This window comes from Lichenostomus cassidix, chromosome 8 (genome assembly GCF_008360975.1).
Source record: "Lichenostomus cassidix isolate B80296 chromosome 8, HeHo_3.0, whole genome shotgun sequence".
NCBI lineage: Eukaryota > Metazoa > Chordata > Aves > Passeriformes > Meliphagidae > Lichenostomus > Lichenostomus cassidix.
In genome coordinates, this window is record NC_139489.1 from 17,843,077 (window position 1) to 17,871,009 (window position 27,933).

Sequence of the window (27,933 nt, forward strand, 5' to 3'; positions counted from 1 at the left end):
TGGAGAGGGAAGTGCTAGTCACTAAAGTAAAATACCTAAAAATACCCTGTGGACGTCACCCACTAGTAAACCTTTCAGAGATGTGTTTAACCCCTCTTTACAGGTACCTTGGTGCAGTGCTGCCAAGATCCCATGCAAATGGGCAAAGCAAGGTGTGATGAATACAATACAATCCTTGTATTTTCTGGTGTTGGGAATTCAGCCTTTAACTGGGAAAAGAAATGAATTTTTGGCTAAAATAGCTACATCTGGACCAACCCCTTCCTAAGTGACCCACAGAACAAATCTGCTGTCCCTCAGGGTAAAAATTACAGCATTAATTAGTTACGGGTTCACATAAAATGAGTTTTGTGGCAGGGTACCTTTAAGTATTACATAAAAAATGTTTAAAAGTATGATATGTTTTAAGAATACAGTGCCTCTGTTTGCCATTAGAAGTCTGCACTTGTCTATAGATGTAGCACCTTAAAACAGTTGTCGTGTAATTTAAAGTGTATTTGTGATAAACGTTGCCAAGAAGTCATTAAAAGTTTTAAAAGAGGAAAAGAAATAGGAGAAAAGAGAAAACATTTATATTATGAAGAAAAGCTGTTCCAGATATTTGTTTTGCTTCTGTGCTTACATTTTCTGTATTTATCTAATGAAAAGATTACAAGCTATTGATGAGCATTTGTCTGTATTGCTAATCTATTGCTCAAAATTGCCCAGTCAGGTTTGCCAATTTTTTATAGTGATTACCTGTTCAAAAAGAAACTTAGAAAAGTTATTTGAAAAATAACCTCCTAAATAATTCTATCATGTTCAATAAAGTGTCAAGATTTCAGAGAGAACTCAGTCAAATAAGAGAGCTAGAGAAGGTAGAGCTCCTTGTGCCCAGTGCTGTTTCAACATGCCCTATGCTAGAGGTGAATACTGATCATCTCTGCAGAAGAAGCAGTAAAACCAGTTGTGGCAAGGTAATGTAAAAGAAAGTTTTGAGATTTGTAATGATATATGTCCTGCTTCTGATTTTTTTTCAAAAGGACTAAAGCCTTGCAACACTTCTGCAAGATAAGCATACCTGAGAGTGCTTTTACAGATGAGGAAGCTAAGACAAAGAGACATTTGTAAGGCTTCATCAAGGTCTCAGAGTAAATCAGCATTGGAAATGGAGATTTAATCTGTAACACTGTTCCTGTTTTTTAGCTTAACAAATAGTGTTCTTTCCCCTTTCTAATTGTCTTTTTGACATTATGGTAAAAACCCAATACCTGTTAAGATCGTTTCAAAGGTAAAAATTGCATATGCTGAAAATAAGCACATATGCTAATGGTAGAAAAGCTATCATTCCTACAATAATTTTATCTGACTTTTCTTATTTTTTTCTGATTTGTCAGAACTACATTTGGCACTTACAAAATAATATTAAAGGTTAAAGTCACAATTTCAATAATGCACTCTATACCATTTTTAGTCATTCTACTTTATAGTGTAAATTTTACTCAAAGAAGACACTTCTGCTCGTGAGATTTGGCAAGCTCATGTTACTGTTTTGAAATGAATATATAGTAAGTTAAGCTGATACCAAGTAATCTGCTGTAGCAGTTTTCCTCATACAACTGGCAGTGATACTCTGTGGCAGATTCTTGCGGCACTGATTTTGGATTTAGGAAGATTCTTGAAAAACATGTAAGATAAAATACAGGTATGGAAAAATAAGTCTTTGTGATTTTAATTTTGTTTTTTATAAAACATATTTCAAAAGTACTAAATAGTATCATTCTGTGATCTTGTTTATCAAATAACATGTTGTTAGATGGTTTTCTGAAAGAGCTAAAATTTGATGCAGTTTACTTCTTTTTTTCTTTTTTTTTCCTTCTCTATTAAGGGTGTTTTGAAAAGGAGAGACCAAATTCAGGGCGAGCTCGATTCCAAAGTTGATGCTTTAGCCAATAAAAAGACAGAAGAGAATCTGGTGAGTATGTTCAGAAAGCCAGAATCTTCCAGGCCTTATTGTAACTGCAAAAGACACACAGAAGAAGGAAGTGTGTCCTCTGAAGCCATGTGCTGTGACTGGGTGGCATCTCGCAGCTCTTTGTAGCTGTTTGTGCCAGGCAAAGGCCATCATGGGAAAGAAGCAACACTTTGGTAGCTGGGCTGCTGGAGTGAAAGGCTGGTCATGGTGGGCGACCACTGGGCTTTGTCAACACAGGCTGTACCACAGCTTATTTTTAGGTTTTCTATTTACTTCCACACTTTGAGATAAAAGACAGTAAGAGCTGCTGCAGTGCTCCTGTAGCTGCTGCTTCATTGATGTAGGATAGAGGGAGGAGGTGGTTAGAATCAGCAAAGCTGTTCATTAAACTTACTTAAAATAAAGTGATTTGCATTCTGTTCTTTCAGGTTTCTGTTTTTTCTAGTTGGGCCCAGGAATATTTTTTTTTTGTTTCCAGTGTGACACCTTCATTCATAGTGAAGTCAGACTGTAACTGGTAGCTCATGGGCACAGGCATCCCCAAAACCATCAGCAAGGCTCAACAAGCCGATTAAAAACAACTTCTGGAATGAGAATTGGCATTTTTAAAATTTTTGATTGAGTTCTGCAGCCTAAATAATGTCCTTTTAGCACAGTATTAACACCAAGTGTTACACAGAGTAAATAATACATAAAAATTACTAATAACTTTTCAGTATATCAAAGGAGAAAATCCTTGAAATTTCAGATACTTTTTATTAGACTTGTTGTAATTAGTTTCCATGTAAAGATGAGCTGTTTAGATAGTTTTTGGCACTTGAAATGTATATTCCCATTTGATTTTTTGGCACTGAGATGAATAAATAAGAATATATTACCTATCTCTGATATCTATAATGGCTGTGGTATATTATATAACAATTTGACTCTGTGTACTGCAGTGGGACATTAGTATCTCTGGTTTTGGGTTTTTTCCCCTGATGTAGAAATTTTGTTTACTTCCTGCCTCCGTGTTCTCTAATTGGTTTTCGTTTCTCTGCTTTCTTTGCTGCTTCTCCTGTCCTTTTTCCTTAGTTTAAAGCTTGAAGCTCTTATAAAATGCAAGAGGATGGTAAGTTGGAGAAGCTCCCTGGGCTGGGAGTTGGGTAACCGTGGCAGGTGCATTCAGTGATGAATTCAGTTCCATACAGCTTTTTAGCAGCTACTCTCATTGCTGTTTGCCATAGAAAAGAGAACACAGTCTGGCAGGGTATGCCATCTTTTCAGGATGTATTTCTGTTATAACCTGATGGAGTTCTCAGACAACAGGCATGCATTCCCTTTTCCTGAACTGCTACAAATAAAAAAGTAATATTTTTATTTTAGCCTAGTATTGGTCATATCATGTTGATTTGATATTGACAATGGCTCACTCCATCATGAGATGTTTTTACTTGCTTCCACTTGGATTTTGCAATCAGTTCACTCAATTTTTTTTTCCCCACTGTATCTGTATTTCCATACCTGCACTTACAGTTTTGGTAAATGCTTTGGATGCTGTGATTACCCAGGTGTTCGGATCTTTGCTTTATCTTTCCAACCCCTCTATTTCTTACTCATTTCAGAGAATCCTGTTTCTGAGAGCCTGATTCTCCTTGCAGTCTCAGAAGAGGAGTAAAACAGATGTCTGTTAGTCTAATCTGATAATAGAATCCTGTGTTTTCTAATTGAGTGGCAGCTGTATCCTGAAGACTTTTTCTAAATTAGAAGCTGAAGCCTTTTTCTAGTAAGGGTAGTTTGGCAACAGAGAATGGCATACTGCTATTTTTAACTATTCCAATGACTTAACTATTTTCTTGATTTTTTTTACGCTGTTTTCATTTTCATTATGTGTTGAAATATTTTTTGAACACTTCTAACCAGACTGATTTGATAATAAAATGTGGTCATAAAACAGATATATGATTGGAACTGGTGTCAAACACTGTGTTTGGATGTATTTGCACATATCCATTCCTAAGCAGAACTCCTGTAGCTTCTAATGATCTCATAGATGTTGGATTGAACTTGTCAGTGCAATCTAGTAGCCAGAAATCTTGCTGACAATGAGTGGCATGAACCCTAATCTCATTTGAAGTACATGTCCACCATAGATAAGGAGTCTCAGACTGTCATTAGAGCTGATAAAAGGCTGTGAGGTATTTAACATTGGTCACGGCAAACATTAAATGATTTAACAAACACAAGGATGTACAGCAGAAGAATGCAAAACATCCCCAAGGTCAATGCAGATGAAAGAGGCTGGAATTGCAAATTAAACCTTATGGGCTCATCGGCAGGGGAAAAAAAAACTTTTCTTGAGCAGTGTTAGAAAGCTGCTTGTGGAGCTGCTAAAAAAGCCAAAACCTTGGTTTCCACTCCAAAATTTGGTTCACAAGGGTGGCAGTTGTTCAGGGTATGGATGGTTTGAAGACTTTGATTGTGTATGCAGGCTCTGACAGAGATATTTGGGAGGACTTTGGTACCCTCCTGCTTATCTAGACATTTCTTACCTTCAGAGCTGTGGCTGTAAAGATACTGGGATATGCTGCTCCATCACTCCCACACTCCATCCTGAAGGCTACACAGCCATGCTAGTGTTTCCCTCTATGGTTTGGGCATTTTAAACAGTTTTAGTCCTGCCACTAGGGCTGATAATAATTCTGACAAAAGGTTGGTATAATGTGCTCTGACAGAACCACATAAGCATTAAATTACAACTTAAGGATTCTAGTGTTCAGGCTTGAAACTGAGTAGTAAAGAGATGAAATGCTGAATCTATTACATTTTGAATATATTTTGTGTTTTAACTCCAGGCTAAAAGGGGTTAGTATTACAAAGCCATAGGATTAATTCATGTAGCAGATAGAAATTCATGCTATTTTGCATAGTGAGATAGTGTAAAATGCTGTGTCACTTACCAGGTAACGTGGCTGTTGGGCCAGGTCTCCTTGGCTACAGGTGACACTGTTCATCTCTGGTAGGACTCTGCCCTAGCCATGCCTGGCTCCCACCTTCCTGTGCCCTGGTCTGATGTCTGATTAGCACTGTGCTGTCCTCTGGTGATCACTGATCTGAGATTTCATTTCTCACACTGGCTGCCTCAGTGAGATCAATGTAAGAAAATGGATTCAAAATTCTATTTAATTTGCAGGATCAATTGTAACAATTTACACCTTGTAAATGAGGAACACACTAGGCAAATGTTTTTAAGACCAAGCCATCCTTCTTTCATTTCTGCTGTCATGGCAGCTAGAGACTAGCATTGATTGTTTTCTTCAGTTTTGAAAAAGCAGATCTTAAATGTCTTTACTTGACATCATGATATGTGGCATAATGCTGTCTTTAGACCTTAATTCCAACCCTTGCCTTAATACAACACATGGTTTCTTTGGGGTTTTAGTGGGATGTTGAAACTGCATATCCAGGCAGTTGTGTAACAGAGTCTGCCTGTCCACATCATGTTGTGACTGCACTGTGGAAGAAATTAGAAAAGGCCAGACAAAAACAAACTGTAAAATAACTTACCTAAAGTTGTAAAGTTACAAAGAATGAGGTAAGGGGAAGCTGCTGCAGCCAGGACTTGTAAGTTAGAGAGGTTCTTTATGTTTGTAGACTAGTGCGTTCCCATATAGGAACTTTTTTTTTTTTTTGCTAAAGCAGAAAAAGGATTCACCTGCTTTTCCTATTTTAAAATCATCTTAAAAATGTCATCATTTTCAGTATTCTGTGCACATGCATTTTTTGGTATTTGAAGGAAAGACAATTAGCATGGGACATGGCCAAAATACAAAATCCAGTTGTTTGTAATACCTTTAAAGATGATTTCCCCACATTTAAACTTTGGATTAACCTTTTAATTGTGGATACAGTGTTGGTAGTTGAAATTACTCTTGTCTGTAGCTTGATTACTGGTCTGGTTAGATAACTGAACTTGGGCTTTTCAGTAAATTAGAAATATTTTAAAAAATTTTTTTTCCTGATTAATAACCAGTATTTCATTAATCTAGAAATGTGGCAAAGAAAATCAGTGTAGAAATCAAATCTAACTAAAACTGTTTATTATGGACTGTGGATAACATCCATTCAGACAAAATTTTCAGTTTTACTAGCTAAGGAGTTCTTGGCTTTAAGAGCTGAGTGGGATCCAGGTTCTGTGACCATTTCTGGCAGTGTTTGATGATTTAGTTTGTGTCTGATGGCAACATCACAGCTGGCTGTTGCACTCAGTCACTGTTCTCCCCAGCATGGTCCAAGCTGGAGGCTGTGCACCAGGACTTTCCATGTCTTGCTCTGAATTCTGACATTTCTATGTTCTGCCAGTAGCATAAGCATTCCTTAAAAATCCTGGAAGTTAGTCCAGGAGTCATGAACTTCCTGTCAATGAAAACATCAGCTCTGCAGAAAGCAATGGTAGCTACCTGACTTTACTATCCAACAACTATACAACTTTACAGGAGTAGTATGAGGAAGAAACTATTTGCTAAATTTATGGCAGAATATAAGGAAGAAGAAGAAATGTATGGAGCCTGAGTTGCAGTGGAAGCAATTCAAGAAATTAAGTTTCCTTGGTTTAGGTTCCTCATTTTGGTGGTGTTTCTGCCTGCCCTCCCTCCTGCTGCAGCAGCCGCTCTGCAGTCCCAGCAGATGATTTTGCACTGTAGGCACAGGAGATGTACCTCGTTCTGTGACTAGGTGCCAACCAGAACTGACACCGCTGATTAGTAAATGACAATAGCAAACAAAATTACTGAGAAGACCAGAAAACTCATTAGAGGGCCACTGTCCACTTACTCCCATTAGCCAGAAAGTCACTTTGTGCATCTACAGTAATTAGAAGCAAGTAATGTCTGTAGAGTAGCCCTCAAGGTTTTGGGTCCTAGAATGCTGTGAGTTTTTCTTCTCTGTTGAACTCCTTGCATTTAATTTCTTTTCCTGCTTCTGTATTTTGTGTTCCCTCATATGGTCACACACAGTTCCACAAGAAAAGATGGTAATGCGACAGGCAAGAAATCAGGAAGTTTGTGATTTTGATTTCTGCTGTCTTCTCTCCATTCTGTTTTCTCCTGTTATCGAAGATTCTGTCAGGGTTTTCTCAGTTTTTCTGGCCAAATCTAATTTGTACCATTGATTTTGCTTCAGTAAAGCCCTCTATATTTTACTTTTTAGATGCATTACTGTCAAATGCTAGTGAAGAGGTGCCAGAGTCTGTAACTTCTCAGTGAATAAAAATATCCCCAGGAACACTTTAATTCTGGTCTATATTTTCTGTTATTTATATTTCAGAAATTGTAGTGAGTTATTAATTAAGAATTAATTTTAAATTTATCCCCAAGGAATGACTTTTTGTGCTAAGTTAAATACCAGCCTTGGTTCTGCAGTTCTGCTCATCTCCACTACAGTCAATTGATTTCAATAATTTTGGAAATGGTGATTTTCCTAATATTTTTAATGTTTACGATTAATATTTAGTTCTCAGAAGAGATTGGGAAACTTGAAGACAAAGTTGAACGTGCTAATAATGCTCTGAAGGCGGATTGGGACAGGTGGAAGCAGAACATGCACTGGGAAATGAGATCAACATTCACTAATGTGGCTGAGAATAATCTCCGTTATTATGAAGAGGTAAAGCTCTTTCTCACAGATATGTTATTTTTTCATTGATTATTTCAGTGAAGAAGTCCATGGGTTCTCTGTAAAGAGGAATTTTACCCTTTTAGCTCAAACATTCAGTAACTTCAGAATCAGTTTCTGAGGGAATAGATAGGCAGTGATCCTTAATTTGACAGATTTCAAGCAGAGTATATTTTATTGTGCCCAAGTGGTTGATCCTGAGTTCATCATCAACAGAGGGCACTCTTGTTTTACTAACCACAATGACTTGGAGCATATTTTTCAGTTCAATGTCAGCTGCTGTATTTTAGTTTGGGAACGTTTTGCTGTGAGAGCATGAAGAGCATGAAGGCTCAGACCTGTATGAAGAAAATGTTTAAATGTGATTCCGTCAGATTTTTATTTTCAGCTCAAGTGCCATGGGTAATACCCTTGGTAACAATTTCCAATAATATATACTAAGAAGGAGAATTTTAAAACATATAATAAAATACATTAAGCATTCTGTGAAGTTTCCTCATGAGAAATGCAATGTTGATTGAAATGTGCTTTTGAAAACATACCAGATGTTTGAAGTTTTTTAAAGAATTTCTCCTTATTTTTTGAAAAATAATTGGAATGTACTAGGCCATCTATAATCATAAATTAGTAATTTTCAGAGATATATTTTGGTATCTGTAACTTCAGTCCTGTAGTCTGAGCCTTTTATGTATTGTCCATTAGCCAATGGCAGTGCCCTGATTTTGCAAATCATTTTGTTAAAACATAATTGAAAAGACAGATCTCTTGATCATCAAGTCTAATTAATTAACATGCAGTCTGTGAGATGCATGGACATTGACAATCTGTTGTTACATATTAAGATCAAAATATTTTCTGAAATCAGGCAGCAAGCTTTTGGCATCCTCTCACATTGTCTTCATTTATTGATGGTCTCTGACTTCTATAGCAGCAATATGTATGTTAAAACAATGCTGAATATATTGAATATTTTTTTTTATTAATGATTAGCTTAAACATAGAAATAATTATTTCGTTCTTTTTCCTGTCTAGGAATGCTTTTTGCAGAATTAGAAGTTAAATTCAGAATGCCAAAGCTCATATTGTACATGAAAATACTATTCTTAAGCCAAAAATCGCAGAAAATGATTCAACTATCTCTGTAACTGCCAGAGGTTCTTCTTAAATAGCATCTGAAATACCAGAAAAATTGGTTTATGTTGGTGCTTTTCTTGAATATGGAAATCTTCATAAAATGGTTTTGCTGTTAAATCTTAAATGTGGATCTACATTTTAGGAAAACACCTTGTCTTACTATAGCTCATATCTTACTATAGCGATGGCAATAATAAGCAACATTGTGCTAACTGTATCACTCCTTGTTTGCAAAGTGAGGGTGTACCAATTTCTTTCTGTATTATCAGAAAATCATTATCTAATCCTGACATTCAAAAGAATTTGATAAAGTTAATATTTTGATTTGGAGTTTTGACTTAAAATACTTCATGTTTATTTAAGACCCATGGTTAAGGCTGATGGTTAATTATTGGAGAAGTGATTACTGATTACTGTCAGAGGCCCATATATTTCAAACTACCAGTGTGTAATGCACTCCTGAGAGCAGCAGGAAAAGAAGCTCTGGCATCTGCTCCTGCTGTTAGGGGGGAGACTTCAGGAAGGGAATGCAGAAACCTAAGGAGCAGAATATTATTTTTATGCTTTCAGCAGGAAACAGAATTCTACCTTAAATAGTTTGTAATAGTTTGAGTCTGAATCATTAACCTCATGCACAAACATAGTGCCTGTTACAGTGTTTTTCACTTGTTCAGTTATTACTTGCATCATTAGCATTCTTTCACATGCCTGAAGTTACTCACTCAGACTTTTGATGCACCGTTTGATGCTTACTAAGCCTTTTCTTGCTGTAGCATCCCTCATGTTATTTCCTGCCTTTTCCCCAAAGCATGTTCTGTGCATTTTCCCAGGCACCATGGATGCTATGGATGTGATTCAGTTACCCAGCTCTTCTGTCCAGCTCCTATGAGGAAGCATCTCCTGCTTTCTGACTTAGTGACTACCTGCTTCTCGTCCTTTCCACAACTTCCCCCAGCCCTCAGTTGAACTATTCTTGCCTCTCCACAAGCAGTGTTCCATTCTCTTCTCTACAGCAGCATGTCACTGTGGTTCTCATTATTCCCCTTGCTCACTTCCTTTCCCGGGCACACAACCAAACCAGGAGGCATTTCTGTTCATGGTCATTCTCTGCATCCCTTAAATTTCCAGGAACCACAGAGTAATGAGAGACAGACATCTTGTATTTCCTGATAGCTACTTCAGTAGAGAAGGCAGTCCTTCAAGATGGTATGAAACTCCAGCCCGTGTGGTCAAAAACGACATAGCAGCATGCCAAAGTACACTAGAATTTTTAAAGTGTTATTTCATCTTTGTCACAAAATGGGGAAAGAATATGACCTTATATTTGTTTGGGTTTTTCCTTAATTGTAGTTGTCCAAGGATTCTGCTGTCAACTTGTCAAGTATCACTTCACTGGCATAAAAGAGTATCTCTTCCTTAAGCTGAATTAATGTTCACATTAATGAAGTGCTGCTTTGAAGTTACCTGTAAATAATGTTTCTCTGGATTTACAAATTTAAGAGTTATTCCTGTAGTCTTCCAGTTCATTGGCTATCTGCATTTACAGGAACAAAGGAACAAAGTGTTCCTTAGTTTCTACAGCAGTTTTGTATTTCTCACTACTGTGGTAACAAAGGCATGAATGAAAGCCTAGTGTTGCAAATTTACAGGATGCTCCTTGCACTCCTGTGAAAATGAAAGCTTTCATGTGGTAATGTGCAAGCTTTGTTACTATATTTTAAGGTCATTTAGGAGCCAAGAATTACCATGACTGACCAATCATTTGGTATATCTGTAGCTGGTCTCAAGGATTCATAAAGTTCTGCACTTCCTTTCCTCTGGAAAAGAATTGAATACATCCTTAAGTCTTTATTCCACAAATACTTATATAAAAAAAAGTACTGGACTAATAATGAAAGTAAATGCATTGGTAAGATTAGGAGGACTTTCTGAAACAATACGAAAATATTTTAATTTTTAGAAGTTCATAACTCCTATTTCTGAAGTAAATAGCATTGATTCAGCACATGTTAACACTGTACTGTTTATTTTATTCCTTTTCATCATGCCTTAGGCATGAGACCATTTTCTGACACCTTTGTCCAGAAGAGGTATTTGCCAAACAGCTGGAATCACAAACTGTCCACAGGGTGGAGCTTTCACCTGAGAAGCTGATTGTCACCATGAATATTTTCATTAATTTAGGAACAGATATTCTAAAGATGCAGCATTACTAAACCCAAAGTAGGATACAAAGATAGTGGTGGTGCTGGCAGTATTATTTAGCTGGCATGCTTAAAGTGTTACTGCTACAAACTAGCAAAACCAAACCAGGCACTGATAAACTCTGCCTTCAAACAGCAGAAGCAATTAAACATAGGCTAATTTTTTCCTTTTATCTCATGTATTTAATATAGTGACTAGTACATATACAGCATCAAAGAAAAAGAAACACCAGTTTTTCTCAGCAAAGAATTTTGGTAACCTATTCTTTTCAGGAAAACCACTAGAATAAGTGGCTGGGTTTTACAGCCCAATCCAAAGGCAAGCTAGACATTATAATCCAGCAAATATACCAGAGTTTGGGTTTCCAGTGCTTGTTAGGTGCTCTAGTAAATGCAGAAAGATTGGTGCTTTTTCCTAATGTAGGATGGTAGTTAGTTTTTGCATTGAAAGAAAGTGGTTTTTTTGAGCATGGATAAACCTTTGTTTTGAAGCAGGGCATCTGATTTTATTGATCTCATGTGAAATTAATCCTATTAAACCTTTCCATCTTGATCAGATAATCAGTTACCTTTGATATAATCAGATTCTTGTTGGTTTTGACACACCTTATTATTTTTCAAAAATATAAATAATTTCCTGATTTCCATAAGTATTTCAAGCACAATTTAGTATATTTCTGTGACCTACATTGTTGTACAGGCATAAATTGATCCAAAAGATTCATTAGGGCAAAACAATACTCATTCCCTATTACAGCAACTTCTCTCTAACTGCAAAGCCCTTATGTACCTCTCAATGTAGTAAAAGCTGTAGAAAAATAGATGAGATTTGTAGTTTGCCCTAGAGGCCTCTGTAGTGATGCATTTAACCAGGCATTTGGTCATGAAGCAGAAAGTTAGCTGCTCATGCGTGTTGATCACATCCTACCTTAGCCATGCCTGGGAGTTCAGCTAACAAACTCCATGAGATTTTCAAAAGCTCCCAAATGTCTGAGCCCATTTGTCCCTGTGCATGTCGCTTCAAAGGCAGATCTGTCTTTGAACCCTCATTCACTTCAGCCTGTAAAATTTATTTTAAATAATTTTAGGAAGACTTTTTTAATAGCGTGTATTACTATTTCTGTGCAGTCTAGTTTTTGTTTCCTTGCAGCCAGAAATCATTAAAATATTTTCTGTTTCTCTCAGACTCAAACAAGACTTCATTTTCAGATTCTGCTCCAAAAAGTGCCATTATAAATTATATTTTTAAGGTATCAACAATGGATAACTGGGAACTGCAAAAGAAATGCACATGGCATGTGACACACTGCTTCTGCTACCATCCTTACTACGTGTTCTATTTTTATATCTCCTTTTTATTATATATGCAATTGTACTGTATGAAAAACTTTTCGCTGCTTTTTCTAAGAATGATGTTGAAGAGTAGATATGTGTCCTGCAGTAGTAATCAAATTATTTTAGGTAAAGTAGCCTTATTTAAGCTCTTGCTATTTCATTTTGTGTATTTAGGCTTTTTTATGTTTTCCATCAGACTTTTACGAGTAATTGGATTATGAATTTCAATCCTGTGCAAACACATCTAATTTCCTCAGTTTGAATTTTCTGGTTTTCTTTTTCCTTTCTGTCTTCTTTGTGAAAACTGGCTGATCCTCTATTTAGATCTCCATTTTCAATCTCCCAGGAGAATGGAGTAAAATCATTCTGTAATAATGTTGAAGTATACATCACTAACAAAATGTCGTTTATGCAGTTCATGCTTCACAGTATGAAAAGCTTGAGCCTAAGGCACAGAGACCTAGTTTTGTTTTGGTGTGGTTAATTATAAAACTTGTCAGCTGTAGCAGCACTGTGATGTCTGACAGTGAAATGAGCCGCCATTGCTCTTACATTTTGAAAAATGTGTTTTGGTTATATAAACAGGGATAAATTAAAAGCTGGATAACTTGTGTGAAAAAGATGCTTTGCATCTTTGTCTGGACAGACTTCAGTAGATCATATCTATCTGGTTAAGCAATGCATTGTGATTGCATTTTAACATGTGCAGTTTGGCTCAGTGTTGCAAAGATAACACAAAGCCATCTTTACATTGCAGCCAGTGCTGATACATGTATTTTAATTCTCATTACTGAAATTACAGAATGAAAAAACATGGACTCATGTGGTAATTAAATTAAACTGTGGTTCAGAAAAAAACATCTCATTGCCAACAAAAGACTCCTCAAGAAAAAGTGATGTTTTCTTGTACCACACCTAGAAAAAGCCTAGAAAAACAGCTGTGCCTTGCAGCTTTCTAGGATGGTAATCCAGGCTGGGCTCTAACAAACAGAAGTTGATGAGTTTTGAGTGCCACAGTGAAGACACATTGCTAGCAGCTGCCTCACTGACATTTCAAAACCAAGATGCCACATTCCAGCTCAAGTCTTTCTGATAGACTCAGCTGCCATAGTGTCACATGAAGTAGGGGAGAATCTAATGATCAAACTTAAGGGCTTCATACAAAAGGTCAAAAAGACCTTTTAAATCAGAAATCAGTTTTCAACACTTACAGTTCACTGTTCATGCTGGCAGTATCTTCACTGTTTCTCCCTGGTGTACCATTTTAAAATAATATTTCTCCAAGAAGTCAATGAAGAAAGCAGACTTCCATGTGAATCTTATCCTGTTAGTCCTTTCTTTTCACAGTAATTCGAACCTTAGATGTACTCTGAGCAGCAGCATAATGTTGTGTGCAATAGCAGAAGTTACTTGGGGTTTTTGTCAGCAAGATCAGAAGAGAAAGACTGGGGCAGTAGATTCATGGTATCCATAGTCTAGGGGACAAAATATGAATAACAGGAATGATCTCCACCATGCCTGATAATAACCAAAAACCCATTCAAAAATAAGCTCATACTTTTTTCTTTGTGATCTTTCAGTTCAGCTGGTTGTTTTAACTGCTCTCATTACATTGCAGACCCACATCTTCTACTTCCTTATGTCTTCAGAGACAAAGCCACTGCTGACTTTTTTTGGCTGTTACTTGTTACTTTTGTCACCCTTAATTTTATGGGTATCCCTGGTTCTGCATCCTTGTGTCATCGTGGATTCCCCCACTCTAGTCACTCCGTGTGTATTCTTTGTTTTTCTCTTTGAGCTTATACTTTATCAGATCCTCCCACTCATCTGCTTGCACACAGATAAGCAGTTATACCAGGACCTGGGCTCTTCAGCGTAGTATGATTAAATCTCCATATTTAATAGCAGAGTTTGGAAGTCATTCACAAGAAACGTCTACTAGAGTTAGGTGGCTATAGGCTCAAGCAGGGTAATTTCCATGTCTCCTAAGCAATGACAGATGGATAAGAGATGTTTCATTGTAGCTGGGCTTAGCAAATGGCTGTGGCTTGAATAGTTCATGGCAAAAGATTTCAGTTAGGAAATTATGCCATTTTCAGGTCACTGATTTAATTCAAAGTTCAGATAAATGGAGTGTGCTGTCCAGGTTTTAATATATATTTCCTGAAAAATTTCAGAAGACTTATTTATTGTGCATAATAAAGATTCTTCATGAAAAAAACTGTGTAGAGTAAGTAGTAAATAAGCTGTATTGTCAAGAACAATAAGTGGGAAAGTAAAAGTCAAAAATTTGTTAGAATATTTCCATTTCAAGGGCTTTTTTCCAACAGCATCAGAACAAGGAAATTATTGCATGAATCTGCCTGCCCTTTTCTACTGACAGACTTGAAACAGTAGAAACCTGGTGCTTTGGGTAACAAGCATCAACTCACTAGAGGTTAGCTTGTGGTAGCTTTGCCATGGCTCTCAATATTAATTTGTGATTTAGAATGCCTTACCAAGCTACCAACACTCATTTAAGCCAAATTTAACTAAGTCATTTGGGGGTTTTCTTGGGTTTTTTTTTTCATTTTACTGCGTGCAGAATTGATGCTTCAAATAGAAGAATAGTTTTTACAATTATAAATACATTTTTCCACAAGGAGAGAAATAAGACTTGTAAAGATAACAATTTCCCTACTCCCAGCCCCTGCCTTTCTGGTCCTATTTCTTTCCCATTACTCTGGGGAAAAATGAATTCTCTCCTTATCTAGAAAAAAAAATGGTTTCATTTAACTTGGAAGGAAAATTTGGTATACAATAGGAATCCACAGAGATTACAAGAGAACGGTGCCTGACAATGTGCTTTCTGTTTGGAGGAGATCTTTGCCTGTAACTAAAGGAAGAGATTAAAGAAGAGCATAATTAATGTTAGCATCTTCCATGCCACAACATACAATTACAATGCTCACAGTGTGCGCTTGTCATTATGTAAAATTGACCTTTACAGCTCACTCAGCACGTTAGCTAACATTTTGCATATCACTGAGCTGCCTAGGAAACCATATTTTGCTCTTACTATGGTCCTACAAAAGCAGTTTGTGACAATGTGTATATATTCTGCTGTGTTTTTAATTCTTTTTCTCCTTGGCTTACAGTTTACAGAAATCTGCCTGCTGTACTCATTTCATGTGTTTGGTTTTTTTAAGTGCCTTGCTACATGGGAGTCCTTCCTAGCATCTCAAACAGTGGATCTTCATGTGGACGAAGATTCTGAAGACAGGCCTTGAGTAATATCTCTCCTTGATCTCTGCCTTTTCCATGCAGTTTCTCCCAACCAAAGTGCTTTATATGAGATCAGATACATTATTAAATTTAAATGTTAAAATCAGTGAAATGCAGGAAACCAGCTTATTGAACACTCAGGTATTCTAGTCCTGAAATACATTTTGAAACTTGCTATATATTGCTTTATATTGCTTAGCTCTGATTTTACATATTTTTATGCATTTGCATACAATCATTTTCATAAATGTTGCGTAATTTGGATATAAAGTATTTTAAATATGTAAAAATAGTGCCATTTTAATAAAAAGGTTAATAAGTAAAATTTGTCATCATTCTGTATTCTAGTCTTTTTTAGAAGAATTTTGGTATTTTAGCATGCTTCTTAGATTCTCTTCCTTCCAATTTCTTGTACTTTTAAAATTACCTCATGTAGCCTTTGAGGACAAGGACTTTAGGATTATTTTACTAGAATATATCAGCTTGCTCTGGTCAGTCACTTAAGGGCTGCAGGGGACAATTCCAGACCACATAGCTGCTGCTTCTGGGTGCCTGTGCAAGCTGGGCAAGTATTTTGTGGCTTTGATGTTAAAAAGTATATATTGCAAGGAAGACCTGGAATACCAGCCTGACCTTTTCAGCAATGGTAGGAAGAGTGCTCTCATGCTGCCCCCGTGAAGTAGTAGTGAAAAGTCAGCTTTTTTTTTTTTGTTTTGTTTTTTTTTTTCTTCTAAAAAGTGGCAGTTAAGATGCTGCTGAAATCCTGCAGGAAGCATGCATCTCTCCCAGTGTGGACAACTGCCTTGCAAAGGTGAGTCTGTGTTAGGAGGGAGGCAGTGCAGTGCTAGAGGGCTGTGCCACACAGGGTCTTCTCCAGCCATGTTGGCAGTGGATGCTTGTGGGAGGCAGGGAAGAACAACATGGCTAGACTGAACTCTTTTCCCACTGTACTTTCCTGATGACTTTTTTTTGTAAAATGAGGGCTTCTATCAATGTGCTTAATAGCCTTAATGACTTTCCCTGTGCTTCTTTTCCATCTAAAATCATAGCATTTACCATGCTGAATATCAATGAATTTGACAATTTAATATGTAGGAAAAATCAATTCATTTTGCGATTTCCTAAACCAGCTGCCCAATAGCTTCAGGTAATGCCTTCTACCTGCTAAATTGTGAGAAGGAATGGACAACTGTTTCCTATTTGTTTTCCCCGCGACACTCAAGAATTTACAGACCTCTAGTGTGTTTTCCACGTACTACCTGTTTTCCCAGAGGAAAAGCTATAGCTTAATACCATATTGTACAAAAGGCATTTCATATCAGTGCTCATTGTTACTGCTTTCCTCGGTATTTTCTAGTTCTGCTACAACCAGTGTTCAAAATGCAAACATACCAGAAATGTCCATGTTGTTATAATTATGCTTCGATTTTTGTCATAATATTCCTAATTTATTTTTTGAAGTACCACTGAATGCTGAGCTGCCATTCCACAGAACTGTCCACTAACATTAAGAGCTATTCTGAAGGTTACTGAATAATTTAATATCCATCAGTGTGTATATATAGGAGAATTGGCTTTTCCCCAGTGAGCATTTATTTGCATTTATTAATACTCAATTTAGCCTGCTGTTTTTAGCTTCTAATCTCTCTGTAGTGTTCAGTTCTATAAACAGGATTGCAACAAGACAGACAGCAGTAACACTCTGAATACCAGAAAAGCAAAAGTTCAAGGAATTGAGCTTGAACAGGCTTACTGGAAGGATAGGAATGTTTAAGTGTAACCAAGAATTACTACCATGCTGCTAATTTAGGCACCTCTGAGGACATATGATGTCTGGTTAGCTGAGATGGGGAGTGCCAATGTGTGTTGCATTGATTTTACCTGTATATTCTGCTGGCTTAGAATGTTGCTATCTGAGACATTTGGAAATCAGAAACATCATTGGACATTCTGCATGCTTGGTAAAAACATTCATTATGTTCATGATTTATTTTTAATTTCTTTTTCTCTTTAGCTAGGCCATAACTTATGGAGGAAAGACTTTAGCAGTTAATTTTATAGAGGCCTTCCTGTGACCATGTGTTTATTTTCCTGATTTTTTAATAGCTCTATCATCATGCAAAAATAAGGTCTATTGTTAAGTACAGTAAAACACTGTCCTTTTTGTGTCATGCAAATATTTCTGAAACTTAAAATTTGAGAAAGTCTATTTCATATTTAGACTTATTTTCAAAGATTTTTCTTTTATGGAGTCTCACCTTCCTTAGGCTAATGATTAGAAAGTGTTTAAACCATTTGATTACTCAAAATCAGTCTGCCTCTTACTGGATTTTCATGCTGCCTCTTTGTACATCAGTGGTTCATATTTAGGGCCTGTAAACAATGCATCTCTATCTTAGTAGAAAACACATACAAATAATCTGGTACCTAACAGGGAAGATGTCACCACAGAAAATTGCTGGTAGTAAAGATAAAAGAGGGATGTGGGTAAGAAATCAGTGGCTCTAAGCACTGAATTATTTTAAAGGGTTTCCTGTTACAGATTCCATCACTTTACAACTGATCTGTCGCAAGATGCATGTCCGGAGAAAAAAGAAATAAATACAGGCCCTTCTGGCCCCTGCTGCTGTCAGCCTACACCCAAATAGTGACCTTTCAAAAAGGTTTGGGCTTTATGTATCTATTTTTTTTTTTCATTTACCTGATAGCTGTGGGCAGGATTCCACTTCTGGCATCCCTAAAATAAGGATAATGCTCGCATAAATTAATCATTAAATCAACCTTCCAGCAGGAGCTTTGAAGGCCAGAAGAAGTATCAAGTGGTTTTCCTTCCTATGTCTAAATCACATTTTAATATCGAATATCAGCACTGCCCACTATTTTGGACAAACAGTCCCTTGCAACTTCAAGAAGAATGGATGAGAGCAGAGGTGTATGTAATAGGCTACTCTGACACGTTTTAAATTTACTTGAAGAAAATGGCTAAATAACCCTTTTTCAAACAAAAGGAGGAGCTCCTACCTGCCTGCAGGTGTGACTGACTTGAGTGAGTAGAGGATGAGATTGTAAAACCTTTGCAGAAAGCACCTGGACAGCAAAACATTCCTAAATCATTGCAGAGCTTTGAAGCTTTTACCCTGTGGACCTGTTGTTGACTGGCAGTATGTCACACAGCCATCACCTTTACTCTGGTCCTGCCCTCATCGTGGAGAGAGGGAAGCCTTATCTATGCAAATCCACAAAGGCTCCTTATTAAATACAGAGTGATTGAAAGAAATGCTGGCTAGCAGGATGAACCATAAACTCCTTCACAAAACCTACTGTATTGCTTTTCCAAGCTGCACCAAAGTTTGAATGCATCCCCCACTGTTGGTGCCACTGCCTCACTGGGAGGAAATGAGAGGCAGAAACTGACCTGAACCTGAAAGGGGCAGACACAAACTTTTAGCAGATTTGGGAGGTTTTGGGGACCAGAAAAGTGAGGGTATATCCTGGTTCATGTAAGATACACAATTAAAGAAATGAAGAATGGTAAGAGGACACCCTCATCTAAAATACAATTGGAAAACATATCAAAAACCATTGTATTCATTTTCCTGCAGGCAAAAAGCCATATTTGAGGTTTAAATTTTTTTACCTAGACTGTGACATGACAATGGGTTTTCAGCAGGAATAATTAGTTTGATAGTTGTATTGCTTAGAAGTTTAATTACGGAATAAGCATTATTGTGTCTGCATTCATATTTAACCAAGAGTTGCCAGAAGGCCATTAATTCTTAAAGCCAAACTAAGAAACTTCATTGGAATCAAAGGAATGTTGAATATGTGACATAGGGAAGATTGGCTGCTCTCTAAATAATTATTATAACACTATGGCAGCTTAAAGAGCAACTGAGCTGCCTTTTTGAATTAACTTCTTTGATCAAAAAAGTAAGTAGCTGCAATGTTACAGTGTGATTTTCTCTTTTTTTTTTTTTTTTTTTTTGCAAAAGCAAGGTGTCTCACCAGGCTCTTTCTGCAAATGAAAACAAATAAGATGTTTATTTTTTATTTGTACCCGGGAGTTGTGTTCCTTTAAATAATAAATTAAGCTTTCACCAGGAGGTAAAGAAATAGTATGTAAAATTAGGGCTGAGCAAGATGCTTGGTACATGTGCAACTATCACAAAGCTCCTCACTTCTAGGTGGAGAAATGTTTTTTCACTCAGGCACTGTATTATTTGTCTGTCAGGTTAGAAGACAAAAGCAGAGAGCTGCTCTGAACATTAGGACCTTCTGCCCACAAGCCTGTAAGAATTTCTTGGCCCCACAAAGCTGGTACTGAGTCCTTAAGGCTGGCAGGATCTCTAAATGAGCAGCAACTCACTGAAGTTTCAGTATCACTACTGCTTTTTCATCTCTTTTCACTGCTTGATTCTTCAATATACACAGCACAAGAGACCAAAGTTTCTATATAATAAAAGGAAAATAAATGAAATTTATGAGGGTCCTTTTCAACCTGAAAAATATTATATGAGCCTATGAAATGGAGTGGAAATTGAGAGTAATTATATTATTAAGAGGAAAAACTATTACAAGAATCAAGTACATCCTCTCCTACTTTCGTCCACCAGCAATACCATTTGCAATAAGCAAAACAACCTGGCAGATACTCAGGTTAGAGAAAGATTTGTAATTTGGTTTAAGAGAAAATACCTAAATGAGAAAAGTTCTTTGGAGATTATACATTCATTCACTGGCAGGACAGGACAAATTTTATAAGTGAATTAATTGTGACAGCTTAGCATAGTAAAGTAAGTTGTTCAATATTTATTGGTGCATTTCAGATGTTCCTTTATCCCTATGATTTTGTTACAATCACCTGTTACACCTGTTACACTGTTTTGTTACAATGTGATTGAAGAAAATTAATGGAGAACTATAGAAGGGGAGGCACTAAAGCAGAAAAATCAACTAATGTATAATCCGTGATGGTAACTGTGCACTGTGACATGCAATTGTTAAAATAATTGTAAAATATTATAGAAATAGATTTTTGCCTCATTTTATCACATATGGGTTCAGCAAATGAAGAAATACACTTCTGCTAAAAGCTGAAACTAGAACCTTTTATTTCTATTAGCCTTTTCTTCATGTATGAGTTTTTGCTGAAGCAGAGAGACTCTCAGTACAGATGATCATCAGCCTTATCCAGAATATCTAATGCAGAATGGCAGTACTGGGTCAGCCTGGCAAGTCTCAGCCAGATTCTTATAACCAAAGTGAAAAACCCATGCCCCATCTGGTTAAAATGCAGGCACCAAGAGAAGACCTTCCCTGGCATTTTTTACCTTTTACCTTTCCATAAGGGCTGCAAAGCCACTTCTGATCCTGGTTCCTGTTCACCTTGCACCTCACCCAGGTTTAAGGACTTTTACAGCCACGCTAGGACAGGGTGCAGAGTCCCCTGACTGAGGAGGTGACAAAGAGCAGGGTGTGGAGGGCTGGGAGCCAGGCACTCGCTGGGCAAAGGTAACTCCCTTTCTCTTGGCTATCCCAGTGCTGAGTGAGATGCCAAGGAGCAAAAGGAAGTACTGTATTTTGTCTCTTACTGAGATCCTGGGAGTGGTACAAGGTTACTTGCATCTGTCATTTGGATTGCAGTCTATACATAGATTTCAGAATACAGAAAATCAAAAAATAGGATGGAAATAAAAAATACCTTGGATACAATTAGAAGGATATTTGCTTTCATGGTTTAAATTATATTTAACTTAGTTTTTAACCCTTAACTTGAAATGTTCCTATTCTAACATTACATGGCTTGCTACCTACACCAAATGTGTGTGTGTGAAGTTTGTGAGGGTTGCCATAGAAATTCTGGCTTCAATGCTTGGAAAGTCATCTGCAGTTTGACAAAGCTCATCAATGCTATTGCCATATATATTCATCTGCTCTTAGAAACATTTGTCTTCTGGCTGACCTTTATGGAAAAAAGTATTATTTCATCTTTGCTTTGTAATATGTCTTTTCATTTAACAAAAGTATTTTTTCAGGACAAATAAACTGCAAGGTTTTGAAGATTTTCCTCTGGAGTCCCTCTCCAATGGCATGGATCCAGATGTTAGATTGTTCTAATTCATTATTTTCGGTACAGCTATTTTATTAATTTATTAGTATTAATTTTAGTTTTTAAAAAAGTAAGATCAGTTCAGAGAAGAAATGAGTCTCTGAGTAATTCTAAGCATGCAAATGTATTTATATGGTGCCTCTCAGGTTTTTTGGTTTGTTCATTCATTCTGGGATACATGAACATTCCAGATATGATTGCTGACCACGCCATCACCATGCTGTGATCCAGAATCCATGAAAATGAATGAAAAAACCAAAGACTATTCAGCTGTTCTAATACAAAGTCTTCCAACTAAGCAACATTCAAATTATTAATAGTATTTGGGGAAAATTTGCTGATTAAAAAGAAACAGGAGCAGAAAACTATAATCAGTATCTTACTCCTAGAATTGGTAGTGACCACAGTCTTTCTGCCACCTTTTTCTAAAAGGTTGGAGGGTGAATTTTTGGGGGAGGGGGCAGCATTTTCCATTGTTTCATTCAAATTATCTCAGTTGTTCTTCAGCAGCAGCAACGTGTTTAGAAGGGAAGCAATAAAGTCTTAATTATAGGGCAGTGTAACAGCTACAAATGCATATTCTACTGCTACATGTTCTTCAGAAGAATGTAATCAATTCACACTGTTTTTGAATGGTGTTTCATATTGTGATCTTGTAAACAGATCTTAAAATAGCCAGTTTATAAAGAAAGCTAAATCTCTATAATTGTGAGAGCTTTTCTTTTTTCCCAGTTAATTCTAAAAGAAAAGGTGGAGGCTGGAGGTGCAGCAGCTTTGATTTGGAACCCCCTACTGAAGTAAAAGAATGCTAATAATTTGAAAGTGGGTTTGGGGTTTTTTTAAGAAAAATGTACAGCCGTTAAACAACATACACAACAACTAAACGTGGTATGTCAGAGATGAACTTAAAATGGTGTTTCTGTAATGCCAGATCACCATGACTTTGCTCATATAGTGAACAGGGATACATTGTTTTGGATTTCAGTAAGAAAACAAGAAAACAGAATTGACAGAATTCGGCATTTTCAGAATTTGTTTTGTTCTGTATCAGGTATTAGCCAGTGGCTTCTTATCCACACTGTGAGGTCCTGTTGAAAGCTCACATGTCTTGTGAATTGAAATGTAATCTTGGGTTTTAAACATGCCACCAAGGCTGATAATGTACCACCCATGAAAAACTTAACTAATGTTTCTTTACAACAGATTTTGAGAAAAGCTGCAAATCCCTTACCATGGAGATGGAACTATAATATATCCAGAGTATATTTCATTCTTTGGGGTGAACTTTGAAGAAGCTGGGATCAAAGGATAAAATCAAACTTGTAACAGCTCTTTTTCAGTATCTACAGTAACTTAATTAATGCTGTCTAGTGAAAAAAAGTGCAAATTTTAAAGAATCCTGAGTAAAGTCCAAGGAAGTTCTACCAGCTCTCTGCAGAGACATGTCCAGTGAATGCAGGGGCTGAACACTGATGAACATGGAACAGTTCTATCCACAAAGGTGCCATTGGACCAGCTTTTGATTGCTGAGGCAGAGTACCATTTTGGATTTTAAGTCCCTCTCTCCTTTGCCACTTGCCAGCAAACTTGAAAACAGCTGTTAAAAAGCTGATCAACAAGCTTAGATTTTCTGTGTTTGCTCCATATGAGTGTCCTTTGGTGTAGCAAGAGCTTCTCATCTTGGACTCCCATGTCAAAACTTCTGATGAGGCTCCCTGTCCATCTGATTTAACATTTCCTCACACGGATATGTTCATAAGTATGTTAATGATCAGGGAAAAGAAGATGTTCCTATTTGGGGAATACTATGTATTTTTAAACCATTAATTATTGTTCCAATGTGAACAGTATTAGAACATACTATAAATTGCTTTGCCTTATCTCTGGAAGTTGCTTAGGACACGGTGATATCCCCACCCTGTGGCAGAGGGCAAGAAAAGCTTCTCACTTTCCTAAGTCTTCAACAAAATACACATAGTAGGAAGGAGAAAGGCTGTCAAGTCTCTTGGCATTTTTCTGTTTCTGAAGTTTTATCATGTACTTCTGCAGCATATGGGTATAACTAATTACATTTTCTGAGCAGATGTGCAAGAGATGGATTGATATGCCAAGGTTGGTAAATGTCCAATGAGGAGGCGACTGGTGTGCCCATGACAGATTTTGTAAATGAGACATTTACGGAAATGACGAACATAAAACATTTCATTTTAATATGTTACTCCTGAGGTTAAAAGAAGCCCAAGTCCATTGTCAATAGGAAACAAAATGTGTACTGTGTTTCCATTTCCACTTTTAGAAAAAAAATTTGTTTCAAAATCTGGTTGGAATATGTTGGAATTTTCAACTTCTTTCTTCTCTCCTATTTTCTACTTACTGTTCTAAAAGAAAGGTCAATAGGAAGGTATTTGGAAGGAAAAAAGAAGGTTAAATTCCTCTCTCACACAAAAATAAGATTTAAAAAAAAAAATTAATGTTAAAATGAATAGTCAACTGATAAGACTAATGAGAATCTGTATACAATACATCTGAGCAAAAGAGCAAACCTGAAACTAATCTTGTTGCTCCTTGATGCAAGCTCCTTGATGCACTATGTCAAAGCAGATTTGACTGATTATTCAGATATGATCAATAGCACAGCAGCTAAAGCTGCTGTATACCAAAGCACAACAAAAGCCTTATGGATTCTGTCCTAAAGAAGTGCACAATCCTGTTGTCCTACTTCAATATTAAACTGTTGAGAAAAGTCACTTTGGGGGTGATAAAACGGTATTTTTCTCCAAATGCTACAGCCCTTTTGTAAATAAGAACTTCTGATCTTGTAACTCCCTTAGTGAGATATAGATATGTTCCCAGCGGGCTGACTCTAGGGGGTCTTCTTTTGTTTCCTTCATTTTGTTTTTAGACAGAGCTGAAGGAGGTTTGAGAAGTTTGTGTATTCTCTGTAGAGAAAGAACTAAAGAGGAAGAGTATTTTGCTTCTCGAAGTGACTCAGAGTTGTCACCCTTTTTATTTCCCCCTGTTAAGTCTCTTTGTTATTATTCACATATCTCAAATCTTTGTATTCACCTTCTCCAATTTTCAGGTGCTTTTCCTTCATAGTTAATTTCTTTCTTCATTTCAAAATTCTTCATTTCCCTGTGACACCATGTAATATTTATTACATCAGTGCTAAAGCTGCATGAATAATTTATCAACTATTTTGCTTCTTTTCCTGTTCAAGTATGGCTGGCCCATAATAATTCACTTGAAATATTCATTATTTGAAATGTGTTGCTGAATAATTTTTGAAAATAATTCTTGGTCTGAGTGTTGTTCAGAGGTACAACCAAAAACCCAAGTGGCAAAACCTCAACTTTCATCCAACCATCCCCTAATGGAAGCTCTTCTTACCTGGTGTTTGGTGCACTTGCTGAAAGTGTCCCCACTTGCAACTGGCTTCTTGAAAATACTCATAGTTCACTTAACAAGTTCTGATATAGAAGAAAATACCCACCAAATAAGTGGATATTTTTAGAGTACTTGGAAAGGAAGGACATGAGAGTCAATGGGCTGTCATGGTCTCTTCATTAGGTTACTGCCTTTGCTCCTCAGCACCATCAAACAGCATAGGTTACACCAAGTGACACATTCTTTAAAAGTGAAGTGTTGTACATATGATTTACATTCATATCTGTGAGAGTGGTGAGGCAGTGCAGCGGGCTGCCCAAAGAAGTTGTGGATGCCCCATACCTGGAAGTGTTCCAGGCCAGGTTGGATGGCACCCTGGTCTAGCATCCCTGTCCCTGCCCTTAAAGATGGTCTTTAAGGTCCCTTGCAATCCAAACCATTCTATGGTTCTATGATTCTACACAGACAGAGGTAACACTGATACAAGAGCAACAACAGTGCTTGGGTTTCCCTTGCAGCACTGATCCTGGAGTGCAGACATGCAAACCAGAGGCTTCACTTATATTCAGCCATATATTTTTCAGCCACCAGTGGCAGCCATGGTGTGCTGACCTCACTCTGTTTACACGGATGAGGGATGCCACACTTTGGGGAGTGAGGGGTTGAGCTTTCAGGAGTTTTAAACCTCATGGGATTAGGACATTTCTACACCTTATAAACAGGTGGCAGTATTTTCTTGGCTACGTTGGCTTTTTGATGGAAAAATTGGTGCCAGAAATAAAGAATTGACAACAAGTTTTAGCAGTGGCTGAATGGTTACTTGTTTCCAGGCATTTGTGTAAGCATCTATGTAAACACTGCAATCCTTAGATTATCAGCTTTCAAGGCCCAGGTGTTTCGGTTTTGTTGAGAAAGCATAAGCACAGCAGTTTCTGTCCTGAAGTTGAAATTCCTACTTTCTGCTACAATGGAATTAATATTTACCTCTGCACAGATATTTTTGGTATGTCCTAGAGTGCAGGCTATTTGTGTTTCTGGCAGGAGCAAGTAGTCCTCATTGCAAACTCTGGGCTAGGCCCCATAAAAGTGTAATCTGTAAATTGCAGTGAAACTGTTTGCAAAATACTGCCAGATGAAGTTAGTTCTCAATGGCATTTCTCTTGCAGTGAGAAGGCTCTTTTTATTTAATTGCAAATTAAAAGTTCAATCTTTTACTGCTTAATATTCCCAATTTAGCACTAAATGAACATTAAGTGATATAATGCCGCTGAAGTCCCTGACCAAATCGTAAAAGGAGGGATGGGGGCAATCTTTCAAAGCATCAGGGCTTGGTCTGTACTTATGTCAGTTTTCCACCTCCTCCTTTCATTAGCAGTGCTAAGCTGAGAGTGCTGACCCTCAGGGTTTGCTCCTCTTGAGAAACAAAATGGGAAGTGAAATGAGTGTGGCAATCTGCTGCAGCCTGTGAGAGCTGCCAGCTGTACCTGTGCTCTGCAGAGGCTCTGGGAGTGTGTCCAGGGCAGCAGGAGGAGAAACACCGAGAGGGAGAGACAAGATGTACCCAATGGAGCTGTGCTTTGAAGAGGACCAAGGGAAGCTACTATGTTACACGCTGAAGCAAACAAGTGTGATTATCTTAGAAGACAGAGGAAAATATATTTTTTCTTCTGAATTCCTAGTAAAACCTTGATACTTAGAAATATAGATACAAGGAAGAGCACAAAATAGACAAATGGTACGGAGAAGCAGTCTGTAAATCATTGACTATAAAGCTGTGACTTTTTGGAATCGTGTCTTTTTTTCTGTTATGCTGAGCTGTCACACACCATAACCAGATTCTGTGGAAAAATGTGTATCATGTAATTAATTATTACTTATTGTTTTTCTGTCTGACCCCTGGAGTTGGTTTTTATAAACTGCAAATTGTCAGAATCTGACTCGCACTCAGTGCTACTGAAAGTGGGAAAGATCAGAAGAATTCACTTAACAAATGTAGATGATAAAATAAAATGTCACATTTTATTACATACTTTCATTCCATCTGTCTGAGCAATTTTAAATGCCAGATTTAAAGAAGTGCCAGCAGGCCATGTCTTTCAGGGATGCTTGCACATGGCTGCACTTGCTTTTAGCACTTCCTTTCTATTAAAAGGATAATTTGGTGGCATGGTAAACTCCTAGAAGGGTGCAAGGTTTGCGGTGGGACTCTCACTCCAACTCCTGCCCCTGTGCCAGCTCCTGGGGAGTGTGCTGGGAATCACCACCTCCTGACTTCCCTCTCCCTAGCTCACATGATTTGTTTTCATGGTATTGCCCTAGCAGGGAAGCTGCATCATGGTTTCCATGCAGCTTTTGAAGTTCACCATCACTCATCTCCATGCTGCTTGCCAGTAAGACACTACAAGAGCATGTCTGTTACTCTGGGCTTTCTATCACTCACAGTTTTCTCTTGTTTACCTACCAAACACTGAGGCCTGGAAAATCTTCAGATTATGTTTAAAGTATTTCTGTTTCTATCAGTGAGGCAGAGGAATGGTGGCAGTTGTTAGGTATCAGGTTGTGGTGCTTTTTTAGCTCCAGTGAGCAGCTCCCAGCAGGCTGCTCCTATTTTGTTCTGGTTTTTGCTGGGTACAATACCTGCCTTGGGCCCACCCCATCTTCCTCACCAAAAGAACTGAATCCACATGAGCTCAGAAATCCCTCAAAGACTGTGTGTTTTAAAGTTCACTTCAAACTCGAAGCATCTCTGATGTATTTTTTGCCTCAAAAATACTGTGAAAAAAATGAACAGGAAAAAAATTCCTAGAGGAAATAACAGTAGAAAAAAAAGGATTGGGAAATGGAGCACAAAGAGGTAAAATAAAAAAAAAATATAGAGAGTCTCTAGTCAAAGA

The 27,933-nt window shown here is 37.3% G+C and overlaps 1 protein-coding gene and 1 long non-coding RNA gene across 2 annotated transcripts in view; both read left to right on the forward strand.

The window, feature by feature from the left end:
• SNX7 (sorting nexin 7) overlaps positions 1-15,868 on the forward strand; it is a 28,484-nt gene extending 12,616 nt beyond the window's left edge. The window contains exons 7-9 of the mRNA XM_085068150.1: positions 1,868-1,954; positions 7,445-7,597; positions 15,468-15,868. Coding sequence (XP_084924276.1) covers positions 1,868-1,954; positions 7,445-7,597; positions 15,468-15,548 — 321 coding nt within the window. The 3' untranslated portion in view covers positions 15,549-15,868. The remainder of the gene's footprint in view (positions 1-1,867; positions 1,955-7,444; positions 7,598-15,467) is intronic.
• A 413-nt stretch (positions 15,869-16,281) lies between these two features.
• Positions 16,282-20,114, forward strand: LOC146433961 (uncharacterized). The gene is made up of 2 exons (XR_014853768.1): positions 16,282-18,206; positions 18,332-20,114. It is a non-coding gene; the product is annotated as an uncharacterized LOC146433961 (long non-coding RNA).
• Positions 20,115-27,933: the final 7,819 nt, after the last annotated feature.